This window comes from Oncorhynchus masou, unplaced genomic scaffold, assembly GCF_036934945.1.
Source record: "Oncorhynchus masou masou isolate Uvic2021 unplaced genomic scaffold, UVic_Omas_1.1 unplaced_scaffold_1470, whole genome shotgun sequence".
NCBI lineage: Eukaryota > Metazoa > Chordata > Actinopteri > Salmoniformes > Salmonidae > Oncorhynchus > Oncorhynchus masou.
The window spans coordinates 13,095-28,131 of NW_027004691.1; the positions used below are offsets into that span (position 1 = coordinate 13,095).

Here is a 15,037-nt window from a genome sequence, read left to right on the forward strand (position 1 = left end):
CCCTGTACCTCTTGTAGATCCATAGGGATGTTTCTCTGTACCTCTTATAACAAAATAAGCATGTTTCCCTGTAGATCATGTACCTCTTGTAGCACATTAAGGATGTTCCCCTGTACCTAACGTAGCAACAATTGGATGTTTCCCTGTAGATCTTGTACCTATTCTGGTACCATGAGGATGTTTTGAAAATAAAAGAGAGCCGCACACTCTAGGAGCTCAGATGCAAAAATGTAATTACCAATGTTTCGACAGTCTTCATCAGGGTATCATCACAAAGACTGCGGGAGGACTCGTTTATATAGTGTCAAAAGACACAGGTGTCTGTAATCATGGCCAAGAGTGGCCTAATATCATTGGTTAATGATCAAATATTAAAATGTCATACAAAGAACAGCATACAAACAACAAATGGGTAGCATACTATCATAGATTAATTTGACTACACAAGCTTACAAACAATTACAATGGCAAAGTTACATGTCACCCTCCCTAGGAGAAGGGGTGACCTTGATAATTTATTGTTAAAACGAGAGGCTGCCTGGATCTTTAATGTAAAGACCCTTGCGCCCTTCGGTCTCAACGTAGACTTTGATCTGAAGCCATTCTTGTGATTATTGTGACTTTTTCTTCTAGACACGTGATATTCCTGTCTTGGATAGAGCCCCCCCTTGGGTTGTGCCGTGGCTGAAGTCTTTGTGGTCTATACTCGGCCTTGTCTCAGGATGGTAAGTTGGTGGTTGAAGATATCCCTCTACTGGTGTGGGGGCTGTGCTTTGTAGTTTGTGTCGGGGGGCTTGGGTCAGTTTGTTATATCTGGAGTACTTCTCCTGTCTTATCCGGTGTCCTGTTTGAATTTAAGTATGCTCTCTTTACTTCTCTTTCTTTCTCTCTCTCTCTTTTTCTTTCTCTCTCTTGGAGGACCTGAGCCCTAAGACCATGCCTCAGGACTACCTGGCATGATGACTCCTTGCTGTCCCCAGTCCACCTGGCCGTGCTGTTGCTCCAGTTTCAACTGTTCTGCCTGCGGCTATGGAACCCTGACCTGTTTACCGGACGTGCTACTTGTCCCAGACTTGCTGTTTTCAACTCTCTAGAGACACTCTTAATGATCGGCTATGAAAACCCAACTGACATTTACGGCAGGGTAGCCTAATGGTTAGAGCGTTGGACTAGTAACCAGAAGGTTGCAAGTTCAAACCCCCGAGCTGACAAGGTGTCGTTCTGCCCTGAACAGGCAGTTAACCCACTGTTCCTAGGCTGTCATTGAAAATAAGAATTTGTTCTTAACTGACTTGCCTAGTAAAATAAAGGTAAAATAAAAAATAATCTTAAAAATCTTAACTGCCTAGTTAAATAAAGGTAAAATAAAAATAACAGTTATCCTGAGTTGAACTCAGAATTCGCCAAAGTTAGCTAGAGCCTGATGCGAATTTTTGCAGTTTTTTGTTAAAAATCGCGCAACATTTCAAAGTCCTGCTACTCATGCCAGGAATATAGTATATGCATATGATATGTATGTGTGTATAGAAAACACTCTGAAGTCTCTAAAACTGGTTAAATCGTGTCTGTGGCTATAACAGAACGTGTTTAGGAGTAAAAATCCCTGGTAAAACTGTTTACCAAAAACACAACAAAAATATTAATCCGCCATTCAATGTATTGTCTAAGGCGAAAAAAATAAAAAATAAAATAAGCCTACAGCTTCCACACGATGTCGCCAGTACTGGCATTTCAAGTCTGCTTTATCCTTGGTTAGATGACGTATAGGCCCTTCCTGTTTTAGGCTCACCACAGGATGTTGTGAAATTGAAAACATGGACGATGATTTCAAGACTTGCTGCTATCGAATACAGATCGCCCTGTGATCAATTTTATAGATTATTAACGTTTATTAATTACCTAAAGTTGGTTTAGAAAAGTAGTTTGAAGTGATTTGTAAAAGTTTATAGGCAACTTTTGTCATTTTAAAAAGTGACGTTGCGTCTTGTAAAGGGGCATTTTCCTGGATCAGACCTGCTTTCAGCTAATGACATTTTTGGTATACAATGGCGGATTTAATCGGAAAAAGACCTAATTGTGATGTTTATGGGACATATAGGAGTGCCAACAAAGAAGCTCGTCAAAGGTAATGAATGTTTTATATTTTATTTCTGCGTTTTGTGTAGCGCCGGCTACCGCAAAATCTTTTGTTTAGGTGTCGTTCAGCTATTTTGGGGGGTGCATGCTATCAGATAATAGCTTCTCATGCTTTCGCCGTTTTATCGAAAACTATAGGTGGCGCTCTGAAATTTCCGCTGATTTGGTTCCTGTACAGGAACCAACATCCCTAACAGGCAAGCGAACTCCTCTATCCCGCTACGTAGTATAACCCTCTGGTCTCTTATTCTGGGATAACAATAATGTAAATGAATTATCCCCCCATTGTAACTTGAATAAGTTGTCTTGGCGACAGATCGCTTTTACAAATGCCACCTGAACTCCACATTCACCATAAAGATTTAAACACCAGACACAAAGCATTATTATTCAGTGCACCAATAACTGCCTGTACAGGGGATGAGATGGTAGTCATTTTACTGTATCAGTTTATCAAATGTGATGTATTTTTCTTACCTAGTTAAATAAAGGTAAAACAAATAAAAGTGCTGACTTGCTGCAATGATTGGCTATGAAAAGCCAACTGACATTTACTCCTGAGGTGCTGACTTGTTGCTTCTACACCTGCATTGCTTGCTGTTCGGGGTTTTAGGCTGGGTTTTTGTACAGCACTTTGAGATATCAGCTGATGTAAGAAGGGCTTAAAAAATACATTTGATTTGACTGGATAGGTCTGAGTGACTGGACTGGACAGGTCTGAGTGACTGGACTGGACAGGTCTGAGTGACTGGACTGGATAGGTCTGAGTGACTGGACTGGATAGGTCTGAGTGATAGGTCTGAGTGACTAGACTGGACAGGTCTGAGTGACTGGACTGGATAGGTCTGAGTGACTAGACTGAGGGACTGGATAGGTCTGAGTGACTAGACTGAGGGACTGGATAGGTCTGAGTGACTAGACTGGACAGGTCTGAGTGACTGGACTGGACAGGTCTGAGTGACTAGACTGAGGGACTGGATAGGGCTGAGTGACTGGACTGGATAGGGCTGAGTGATTGGACTGAGGCGGGACTGAGTGACTGGACTGAGTGACTGGACTGGATAGCGCTGAGTGACTGGACTGAGGCGGGACTGAGTGACTGGACTGGATAGCGCTGAGTGACTGGACTGGATAGGGCTGAGTGACTGGACTGGATAGGGCTGAGTGATTGGACTGAGGCGGGACTGAGTGACTGGACTAGATAGGGCTGAGTGATTGGACTGAGGCGGGACTGAGTGACTGGACTGGATAGCGCTGAGTGACTGGACTGAGGCGGGACTGAGTGACTGGACTGGATAGCGCTGAGTGACTGGACTGGATAGGGCTGAGTGACTGGACTGGATAGGGCTGAGTGATTGGACTGAGGCGGGACTGAGTGACTGGACTGGATAGGGCTGAGTGATTGGACTGAGGCGGGACTGAGTGACTGGACTGGATAGCGCTGAGTGACTGGACTGAGGCGGGACTGAGTGACTGGACTGGATAGCGCTGAGTGACTGGACTGGATAGGGCTGAGTGACTGGACTGGATAGGGCTGAGTGATTGGACTGAGGCGGGACTGAGTGACTGGACTGGATAGGGCTGAGTGATTGGACTGAGGCGGGACTGAGTGACTGGACTGGATAGCGCTGAGTGACTGGACTGGATAGGGCTGATTGACTGGACTGGATAGGGCTGAATGACTGGACTGGATACAGCTGAATGACTGGAATGGATAGGACTGAGTGACTGGACTGGATAGGGCTGAGTGACTGGACTGGATAGGGCTGAGTGACTGGACTGGATAGGGCTGAGTGACTGGACTGGATAGGGCTGAGTGATTGGACTGAGGCGGGACTGAGTGACTGGACTGGATAGCGCTGAGTGACTGGACTGGATAGGGCTGAGTGACTGGACTGGATAGGGCTGAGTGACTGGACTGGATAGGGCTGAGTGACTGGACTGAGTGACTGGACTGGATAGGGCTGAGTGACTGGACTGAGTGACTGGACTGGATACAGCTGAATGACTGGAATGGATAGGGCTGAGTGACTGGACTGGATAGGGCTGAGTGACTGGACTGAGTGACTGGACTGGATACAGCTGAATGACTGGAATGGATAGGGCTGAGTGACTGGACTGGATAGGGCTGAGTGACTGGACTGGATAGGGCTGAGTGACTGGACTGGATAGGGCTGAGTGACTGGACTGGATAGGGCTGAGTGACTGGACTGGATAGGGCTGAGTGACTGGACTGGATAGGGCTGAGTGACTGGACTGGATAGGGCTGAGTGACTGGACTGAGTGACTGGACTGGATAGGGCTGAGTGACTGGACTGAGTGACTGGACTGGATAGGGCTGAGTGACTGGACTGGATAGGGCTGAGTGACTGGACTGGATAGGGCTGAATGCTGGACTGGATAGGGCTGAATGCTGGACTGAGTGACTGGAACAGATATATCATACTTTCTCCGTATCATTGATCATCAGCCCCCCTGAAAGGTGGTACAGTGCATTCAGAAAGTTTTCAGACCCCGTTTTTACGTTACAGCCTTATTCAAAAATGTATTTTTATTTTAATGCTCAATTTCCGGAACAGTGTGGAGGCACAGATCGTGGAAAGGGTACCAAAAATGTCTCCATTATTGAAGGTCCCCAAGAACACAGTGACCTCCATTTTTAAATGGAATAAGTTTAGAACCACCAACACTTCCTAGAGCCGGCCGCCTGGACAAAATGAGCAATCGGGGAGAAGGGCCTTGGTCAGGGAGGTGACCAAGAACCTGATGGTCACTCAGAGAGCTCTATGGAGATGGGGGAACCTTCCAGACGGACAACCATCTCTGCAGCACTCGACCAATCAGTCCTCTATGGTAGAGTGGCCAGACTGTAGCCACTCCTCAGTAAAAGGCACATTTTTAATTTAACCAGGCAAGTCAGTTAAGAACAAATTCTTATTTTTGATGACGGCCTAGGAACAGTGGGTTAACTGCCTGTTCAGGGGCAGAACGACAGATCGACCTTGTCAGCTCGGGGGTTTGAACTTGCAACTTTCCGGTTACTAGTCCAACGCTCTAACCACTAGGCTACCATGCTACCCTACATTTACATTTACATTTAAGTCATTTAGCAGACGCTCTTATCCAGAGCGACTTACAAATTGGTGAATTCACCTTCTGACATCAGTGGAACAGCCACTTTACAATAGTGCATCTAAATCATTTAAGGGGGGTGAGAAGGATTGCTTTATCCTATCCTAGGTATTCCTTGAAGAGGTGGGGTTTCAGGTGTCTCCGGAAGGTGGTGATTGACTCCGCTGTCCTGGCGTCGTGAGGGAGTTTGTTCCACCATTGGGGGGCCAGAGCAGCGAACAGTTTTGACTGGGCTGAGCGGGAACTGTACTTCCTCAGTCGTAGGGAGGCGAGCAGGCCAGAGGTGGATGAACGCAGTGCCCTTGTTTGGGTGTAGGGCCTGATCAGAGCCTGGAGGTACTGCGGTGCCGTTCCCCTCACAGCTCCGTAGGCAAGCACCATGGTCTTGTAGCGGATGCGAGCTTCAACTGGAAGCCAGTGGAGAGAGCGGAGGAGCGGGGTGACGTGAGAGAACTTGGGAAGGTTGAACACCAGACGGGCTGCGGCGTTCTGGATGAGTTGTAGGGGTTTAATGGCACAGGCAGGGAGCCCAGCCAACAGCGAGTTGCAGTAATCCAGACGGGAGATGACAAGTGCCTGGATTAGGACCTGCGCCGCTTCCTGTGTGAGGCAGGGGCGTACATGACAGCCTGCTTGGAGTTTGCCAAAAGGCACCAAGGCAGAAACATGTCTGATGGTTTGATGAAACCAAGATTGAACTCTTTGGCCTGAATGCCAAGCGTCACGTCTGGAGGAAACCTGGCACCATCCCTACGGTGAAGCATGGTGGTGGCAGCATCATGCTGTGGGGATGTTTTTCAGCGGCAGAAACTAGGAGACTAGTCAGGATCGAGGGAAAGATAAATGGAGCAAAGTTCATAGAGATCCTTGATGAAAACCAGCTCTAGAGCACTCAATAACCTCAGACTTCCAACAGGACAACGACCGTAAGCACACAGCCAAGACAATGCATGACTGGCTACGGGACAAGTCTCTGAATGTCCTTGAGTGGCCCGGCCAGAGCCCGGACTTGAACTTGATCGAACATCTCTGGAGAGACATGGAAATAGCTGTGCAGCGATACTCCCCATCCAACCTGACAGAGCTTGAGACGATCTGCAGAGAAGAATGGGAGAAACTCCCCAAATACAAGTGTTCCAAGCTTGTAGTGTCATACCCAAGAAGACTCGAGGCTGTAATCGCTGCCAAAGGTGCTTCAACAAAGTACTGAGTAAAGGGTCTGAATACTTATGTAAATGTGATATATAATATATATATATATAAACTTTTCTAAAAACCCGTTTCTGCTTCGTCATTATGGGTTATTGTGATGTCATTATGGGGTATTGTGATGTCATTATGGGGTATTGTGATGTCATTATGGGGTATTGCGTGTAGATTGATTTCATACATTTTTAGACTTGTAATGTAAAAACATGTTAAAAGTCAAGGGGTTTTTCTAATGCACTTTACTGTATATACAGAAATACACATACATTTAGAGAAGTAGGCCAATTGTCGTAGTGTCCTCACCATTATACCTTTTCTACATCTGCCTTTTCTCTCTCACACACACACACACACACACACACACACACACACACACACACACACACACGGAGGCTGCTGAGGGGAGGACGGCACGTGTTTTATTTTATTTTAATATATTTTGACATATGGCCATGCACCCCCTGCAGTAACTCTGTAAACCCCACTTTGAAAACCCCTGATCTGAAGGACTTTCTGAAATGTCTGGTTGGGCCCTCAGACACCAGCCTTTATAATATACTCAGGTGAACCGCATGAAAAGTGGTGAAGCAGTTTACACCCCCAAATTCTGGTATGCCCTACGAGTGCAATTGGCAAGTAACTGGGTATGAGACCGCACCTTATCAAGTGCTGTGTGAAAGTGATACTAAAACAGGCGCCGACATTTTGTTCAGGACAGAGACATTTTACTGTTGATTGCAGCTCATATCCTGATTGATGTCTGTAAATACAGAATATATCCAGGATCCTATTCGCATGTACCAACTTACATTAATGTCTCATGCCCTACCATGTAATATCAGGCAGGACATTTTTTTTACAGTATTTTTAACGGCAGATAAAGACTCGTATTTTTAGTTTGGCTTTAATTATCTGTGTGTGTTTTTGTCTTAATTTAATATCGTATTTATATTATTGTGTTTGTACTCATTAATATTCTTCTGTGATTACCATGTTTCCTTTTAATCCAAATGATATTTGTATTATGTACAACACCTTGTGTTGTGGTCTCTGTATGCAGTGGCGAGACGTCAATCAGGGCAGCTCCACCTGTTTAGCTGTTTTGTTGTTTTGTGATTAATACGTGTCACATATCAGATTGCAAACAATGTAAAAAAAAATATTGAGTTAATAAAGCTGCATACAAACATGATCTCTTTTTGTTTTCTTGAGGAAGGCAGCTCCAGAATGCAGGTGTTTCAGTCGAGCTCTGTGCTTTCTGTGGTGGAGGGGCAGCCAGTGGAAAATACAGAGGGTAGGTGTACAGCACCTTGAGTTGAGGTCTCTGTATGAGGTGTTATATAGATAAAGGGTTGGCTATTATTATAAAATAAAACACTGAAATAAAGTAAACAATACATGAAAATACATTAATTATTTAATTAAATCATTCTATAATGAATTCGTTTAAAACCTTGAGTCTGGTATAAAAGTAAAATACTTTTAACTAGGCAAGTCAGTTAAGAAAAATTCTTATTTTCAATGACTGCATAGGAACAGTGGGTGAACTACATGTTCAGGGGCAGAACAATAGATTTGTACCTTGTCAGCTCGGGGATATGAACTTGCAACCTTACGGTTACTAGTCCAACGCTCTAACCACTAGGCTACCCTGCCGCCGCATGACCTCTGTTGATCTTAGGGAGGAGGGTGTTTAGGCAGGAGGGTGTTTAGTAAATTTGTTTTATTTACAGATGCTTCAAGGTCTCGTGAACGTAGGGTTGGAATGATTTAATTACTTCAGTAGCTTAAATTCAATGAAGGATGTAAAATGTGAACTGAAAAATCCTCTTTGAAAATTAATGACAGTTGTCAATTCTGGAATGTAGGGGTCCTTAGTCCATTATGGAAACGTAACATATGTAGGGTAGCACTATAATTGGCTACAACATTCGTCTCATAAAGCCTAACATAGACCAAGTCAAATTGTAAATGACAGTCGACCTATGACTGCAATAAAATACCTGCGAGACGAGTGCGACAGGCAGGAAACTGGGTATGAGACCGCACCTTATTATTTTCTGTGTGAAAGTGACACTAAACAAACAGGCGCCGACTTTTGTTCAGGATAGAGACATTTTACTTTTGACTGCAGCTCATATCCTTGATTGATGTATGTAACCTGGTTATAGGAATATAGGCTAGCCTACTCTTGTCGTGGCATATCTTTTAGGTTAAAGCCATCTTTAGATCAACAGAGTGACAAGTATAGTCTATTCAGAACATGTTGCAGTTAATAATTGTTTACTGAAATGACCGAATAAGTTTCCGCTCATTATTTGGCAACTTGACTGTGACGAAGAAAACGGAGTAACAGTCGGGCCATTTCTTGAAGAGAGACGACGCACTCACACTTATTGAACTATCGGACTTTACTTTATATACCCCTGTAAGTAAAATTGTATCAATCTTAGTTTAAAGACGTAAACCTTTAGTTTATATGTCAAACTTTAGGTCTAATAGAATGCGCAGATTCTTCATCATTCAATTATTTTAGTCTACGGCGCCATCTGCCTTTGTAGAATAATCATTCGACTTCAAGCCAAATAGTTCTAATAAACACAATGGGCCACATTTGTGTTAACGCAAAATGGTACATTTTGCGAGAATTAATATAACAGTTATGTTAATAAAGACAAAGATTAGGCCCCATTACACTATAGTTAATGTCATGTTTAAACTTTGTTTTAATGCCTTGTAACAAACAGGTGCAAATACACCCTATTCTGACTTTCACAGAGACATTAGGTTGACACATTGTTGTCTATGATCAACAGGACTGGTGGTTAGTAGCCTACAACAATCAACAATGGACAGACCTGGATTCTCTACAGCCCCTCATCCTCCTGATGTCAGGATTGTGCTGCTGGGTAAAACTGGAGTGGGGAAGAGTGCAACAGGAAACACCATTCTGGGTCAAGACGTGTTTCACTCAGCTTTGAGCTTTTCCTCAGTTACCATGGAATGTCAAGAGAGAACTGTTCTCATTGGACAGAATAGAGTCAGTGTGGTTGACACTCCAGACTTCTTCTATGCAACACACACACAGGAGGGTTTGAGTTCAGAGATAGAGAGATGTATCTATCTCTCTAACCCTGGACCTCATGCATTTATCTTTGTTCTAACTCTTGATACTTTCACTGAGCAGGAGACAGATGTAGTCACTGTATTTGAGAAATGTTTTGGTGAAGTAGCTTCAAGATACACCATCATTGTCTTTACTCATGGAGACGAGCTGAACAACAGAACAATAGAGGAACTAGTAGAGAAAAATGTTAAGATGTCTGAGCTCATTGAAGAGCGTGGTTGGAGATATCATGTCCTTAACAACAAAGACAGAGCCAATAGAAACCAGGTGACTGAGCTGCTGGAAAAGATAATCATCATGATGAATGTGAACGAAAGTAGCTGTTACACACATGGCATGTTGCAGGAGGCAGAAAGAAAGAGAAGAGAAGAGATTGAGTTGATGAAAGAGGAGAGTCTCAGAGAGGAAGAGAGGAAAATAGAAGAACACCAGAGATGGTTAGAGAAGGTGAGAAGAGAGACAGGGGATAGAGTACGGAGAGAGACAGAGGAGAGAGTATAGAGAGAGATGAAGGATAGAGGAGGGAGAGAGATTGAGGATAGAGTAGGGAGAGAGACAGAGGAGAGAGTACAGAGAGAGATGAAGGATATAGGAGGGAGAGAGATGGAGGATAGAGTACGGAGAGAGACAGAGGAGAGAGTACAGAGAGAGATGAAGGATAGAGGGAGAGAGATGGAGGATAGAGTAGGGAGAGAGACAGAGGAGAGAGTACAGAGAGAGATGGAGGAGAGAGTACGGAGAGCGACAGAGTAGAGAGTACAGAGAGAGATGAAGGATAGAGTAGGGAGAGAGATGGAGGATAGAGTAGGGAGAGAGACAGAGGAGAGAGTACGGAGAGAGACAGAGGAGAGATGAAGGATAGAGGAGGGAGAGAGACAGAGGAGAGAGTACGGAGAGAGACAGAGGAGAGAGTAAAAACTACACATTGAACTGAAGTCTGTGCCCAATGGGGTGGTTGTAACCTACAATCTGAAAACAGTTATAGATAAATAATCAATGCTGTTAACTAAACATGTTCCAAGCAGTTTGTAGTTCTGCTAGACTACCTTTTATCAAATGTTTTTAAAATAAATGATTAATTCCAGCTTGCACATAATAGCCAGTTGGTGCCTTGTCATGTCATTGTTTTGTGACTTGTTTTGCATCTTAGAGAAGAATGTCATTATTTCAATTGTATTTGTATTAGATTCCTGTCTCACACGTCACACTGCTCGGCTAATTCCTTGAAGATGGGGCACCCATCCCCACCTATCCAAGCTACATCCAAACCATTGCAGGTGGTGTTACTTGGTAAAACAGGAGCAGGGAAGAGTGCAACAGGAAACACCATCCTGGACCGCAAAGATTTTGTCTCAAAGAAGAGTTCCAAATCAGTGACTGTTAATATTGAGAAACAAAATGTCACCATTGAAGGAATAGATCTTGTCGTGTATGACACTCCAGGATTCTGTAACCCCGATCAATCTGAAGAGAAAATTCAGGAGAAATTCCTGGAAGTCCTCAAGTTAACCTCATCTGGTCCCCGTGTGTTTCTCCTGGTGGTGAAGATAGACAGATTAACAGAAGAAGAGAAGAGGGTCATCGGTAAAGTAGAAGGTCTTCTAGGAGAGAGTCTTTTGAAGCAAACCTGGATCCTGTTCACCAGAGGAGATGAGTTAGAAGACCAGACTATAGAAGAATTCATTGAGGAGTCAGATGACCTCACAGAAGTGATGAGAAAATACAGTGGAAGATACCATGTGTTCAACAACAAGAGGGGTGATCCTGAGCAGGTCAAATCACTTCTGAAAAAGACATCCATCTATCTCAGTAAGTTTAACTAACTGTTTATATAAAGGATTTGTCAGGATTTGGCCAGGGTTGTTCCGGGTTTTGGTCACTAGATGCCCCCATTGTGCTTTTTGACCTCATATTTTTTCCCTTGTTCCCCATTATTATTTGCACCTGTGCCTCGTTTCCCCTGATTGAATTTAAACCCTTAGTTTCCCTCAGTTCTGTGCTCTGTGTTTGTATGTTAGCACCCAGCCCTAGTGTTCTGTGTATTCTTGTCGTTTCCGGTGGATGCTCTTGTGGAATTCTGTTTTTGTTTTTGAGTATCTCTTGAGGCTTTTTGTGCTATTCCTACCACCTTTTGGATTTGCCATTTTTTGTATTGAAGGACTTCTCCTTTTTTACTTTATTAAATACACCGTCTTAAGTACTGCTGTGCCTGCCTCATCTTCTGGGTTCTGCTGACTATTCGTGGCTCAGTTGGTTAAGTGACTGTTTCTCACTCCGGAGACCCAGGTTCGTAACCGGGTCCTGACAGAAACACAGAGCCAAAAATGAACCCAGAGGCAGCCAGTTCCCAGGACCTTTTGCCATGCTGTCCCACCACCAGGAGACTGTCCAACGCCACGAAGCCGCCCTGGTTCAGCAAGAGGCCTTAATGGCTAGACATTCTCATCTTCTGTCGGAGATGCTGACTTCCATTAAGCAAATATCTGATCGTCTTACCCCGGCAACAGTTCCGTCCCAGTACCTCAGATTCACGTACCCATGGCAGTTAACCCCCTGGCTGAACCTCGTCTTCCACCTCCCCAACGGTTCTCAGGTGATCCAAGTGCTTGTAAAGGGTTTCTCACCCAATGTTCTCTCTCCTTTGAGCTACAACCCTCGTCGTTTCCCACCGACCGGTCTAAGATCGCTTATATCATCACCCTGCTGTCGGAAAAAGCCCTGGCCTGGGCTACTGCTGTGTGGGATGCCCATAGTTCCTGCTGTGCCAGCTACTCTGCCTTTGCTGAGGAATTCAAACGAGTGTTTCAAGGCCCAAGCAGTGGTTCTGACTCAGCCAAACAGCTCCTGACTCTCCACCAAGGTTGGCGCAGCGTGACGGACTATGCCATCCAGTTCCGCACGGTGGCAGCAGCAAGTGGCTGGAACAACGAGGCGCTCACGGTGTGCTTTCTGAAAGGCCTTTCCGACACTATCCAAGATGAACTGGCCACTCGGGAACCACCGGACAATCTCGAGTCCCTGATCAAGTTGGCCTCACGCATTGACCAGCGTCTGAGAGAGAGAACTCAACCATAGACCTCTAGCCCCTATCAGTCCTAGCTCCGAGTCCCCACCTTTATCCTCGCTGGCTCCATCGGAACCCATGCAGATTGGACGCATCTCCCAGGCTGAGAGAGACCGCCGGATGAGGGAGCGACGCTGTCTATATTGCGGCAAACCGGGCCATTTCCGTTCCACGTGTCCCGGGCTCCAGGGAAACGCTCTGTCCCGTACAGACCGGGGGAACTGTAACGGGAAACATAACCTCCCATCCGTCCAACTCCCGTCTGCTCATTCCAGTCACCCTCTCCTGGGACAACCACAAGCTTCACCTTCAAGCCTTGGTAGACTCTGGAGCCGCAGGTAACTTCATGGATGGTGTCTGGGCGAAGGAGAATGGCGTTCCCTCTGAACCTCTAAGTGAACCCATGAGGGTCACTACATTGGATGGAAGCCCTTTGGGATCTGGACTTGTCACTCATGTCACTACCTCCTTGCGACTTTCAGTTTCACAACACCAGGAATTGATGAACTTTCATTTGATCTCCTGTTCCGAGTTCCCTCTCGTCCTTGGATACCCCTGGCTTCACAGCCATAACCCTCACATCGACTGGTCTGTGGGCACTATCAAGCAGTGGGGTCCTACGTGCCAAGCTACTTGTATTTTCAAGAATTCCCCGAGTTCTACTCCCGAGTCTTTAGAATCCATCGACCTGACCCGAGTTCCCGAGTGTTACCATGACCTCAAACTGGTGTTTAGCAAACAGAGGGCTACCATGCTACCACCCCATAGACCTTACGATTGCCCCATCGACCTGTTTCCGGGCACTTGCCCCCAGGGGTCGGATCTTTTCCCTATCTCCACCCGAACGAGCTGCTATGGATACCTACATCAAGGACGCTCTGGAAGCAGGCCTCATGCGTCCATCCACCTCCCGGCGGGAGCAGGGTTTTTCTTTGTGGCCAAGAAAGACGGTGGATTACGTCCTTGCATCGACTACCGGGGACTCAATGCCATAACCGTCCGTAACCGTTACCCGCTACCCCTTATGGCCACAGCCTTCGAGCTGCTCCAGGAAGCAGTTGTTTTCACTAAGCTTGACCTGCGGAACGCATACCATCTTGTGCGGATCAGACCTGGTGACGAGTGGAAGACCGCTTTCAACACGCCTACTGGTCACTATGAATACTTGGTGATGCCCTTCGGCCTGACCAACGCCCCAGCGGTGTTCCAAGCGCTCATAAACGATGTGCTTAGGGATATGCTTAACATATTTGTGTTCGTTTACTTGGATGACATCCTCATCTTTTCGAGCTCCCTTCAAGAACACACTAAGCATGTCAGACAAGTACTCAAACGCCTCCTGGACAGCCATCTGTACGTTAAGCCGGAAAAATGTGAATTCCATTCATCCCGAGTACAATTCCTGGGATTTGTAGTGGAACCCGGTCGAGTCCAAATGGACCCCAGGAAGGTAGGGGCGGTAGCGGATTGGCCCACCCCAAATCCGTTAAGGAAGTTCAGCGTTTCCTGGGCTTCACAAACTTTTACCGCAAGTTCATCAAGAACTTCAGCTTGGTGGCAGCCCCTCTCTCAGCTTTAACCAAGGGTGGCAATGCAAGGTTTTTGTGGGGAAGAGAAGCTGAGACGGCCTTCCAAGGACTCAAGCAGCGCGTTCTCTCTGCTCCCATCCTGATACTACCGACTACGGATGAACCATTTGTGGTGGAGGTAGACGCATCAGAGGTTGGTGTTGGAGCTGTCCTGTCTCAGAGGGGTGAAGACAAGAAGCTTCATCCGTGCGCTTTCTTCTCACACCGGCTTACCCCGACTGAGAGGAACTACGATGTGGGGGATCGTGAACTCCTAGCGGTTAAGATGGCATTGAAGGAATGGAGACACTGGCTCGAGGGGGCTTCTCACCCGTTTCAAGTGCTTACGGACCACAAAAATCTGGAGTATATCCAGCAGGCGAAGCGGTTGAACTCTAGACAAGCTAGATGGTCTCTTTTCTTCAATCGATTCCAGTTTATCCTCACCTATCGGCCCGGGTCGAAGAATCTCAAACCGGATGCCCTGTCCCGAGTCTACGCTCCTGCCATTCGAGATGACACGGACATGCCTGTCCTTCCTGCTGCTAAGATTGTGGCTCCGATCTCGTGGCAAGTTGAGGATACCGTGAGACGTGCTCAAGCTAGCGAACCGGACCCGAAAGGAGGTCCTGCCAATCGGTTGTTTGTTCCCAAGGCAGTGAGGACTCAGGTCCTTCTGTGGGGGCACTCCTCTCGCCTCACCTGTCATCCGGGCGTAGGTCGCACCTTGGAGTTCATCCAGCGTAAGTTCTGGTGGCCTACCATAAGAGAAGACGTTGCCACTTTCGTCAATGCCTGTCC

At 46.0% G+C, this 15,037-nt stretch overlaps 1 protein-coding gene across 2 annotated transcripts; it reads left to right on the forward strand.

Annotated features, from left to right (window-relative positions):
- Positions 1–614: 614 nt before the first annotated feature.
- LOC135530960 (GTPase IMAP family member 4-like) lies at positions 615–11,804 on the forward strand. 2 transcript variants are annotated; one of them, XM_064959127.1, is made up of 4 exons: positions 615–725; positions 919–2,125; positions 7,694–7,771; positions 9,294–10,721. In XM_064959127.1, exons 2-4 carry the CDS (start codon positions 2,080–2,082, stop codon positions 10,103–10,105), a joined length of 936 nt encoding a protein of 311 aa, XP_064815199.1. In that variant the 5' UTR covers positions 615–725; positions 919–2,079; the 3' UTR covers positions 10,106–10,721. The 2 variants fall into 2 exon arrangements, with proteins under 2 accessions (XP_064815199.1, XP_064815200.1); XM_064959128.1 differs by lacking the exons at positions 615–725; positions 919–2,125; positions 7,694–7,771 and adding an exon at positions 8,562–8,905 and having other exon boundaries at positions 9,294–11,804.
- Positions 11,805–15,037: the final 3,233 nt, after the last annotated feature.

Excerpts from the sequence above, each read along its gene's own strand:
- LOC135530960 (XM_064959127.1), top strand. The coding sequence starts at position 2,080 with ATGTTTATGGGACATATAGGAGTGCCAACAAAGAAGCTCGTCAAAG. Across the intron at positions 2,126-7,693 it reads AACAAAGAAGCTCGTCAAAG|GCAGCTCCAGAATGCAGGTG; the intron begins GTAATGAATGTT and ends TTCTTGAGGAAG. Across the intron at positions 7,772-9,293 it reads GCCAGTGGAAAATACAGAGG|GACTGGTGGTTAGTAGCCTA; the intron begins GTAGGTGTACAG and ends TATGATCAACAG.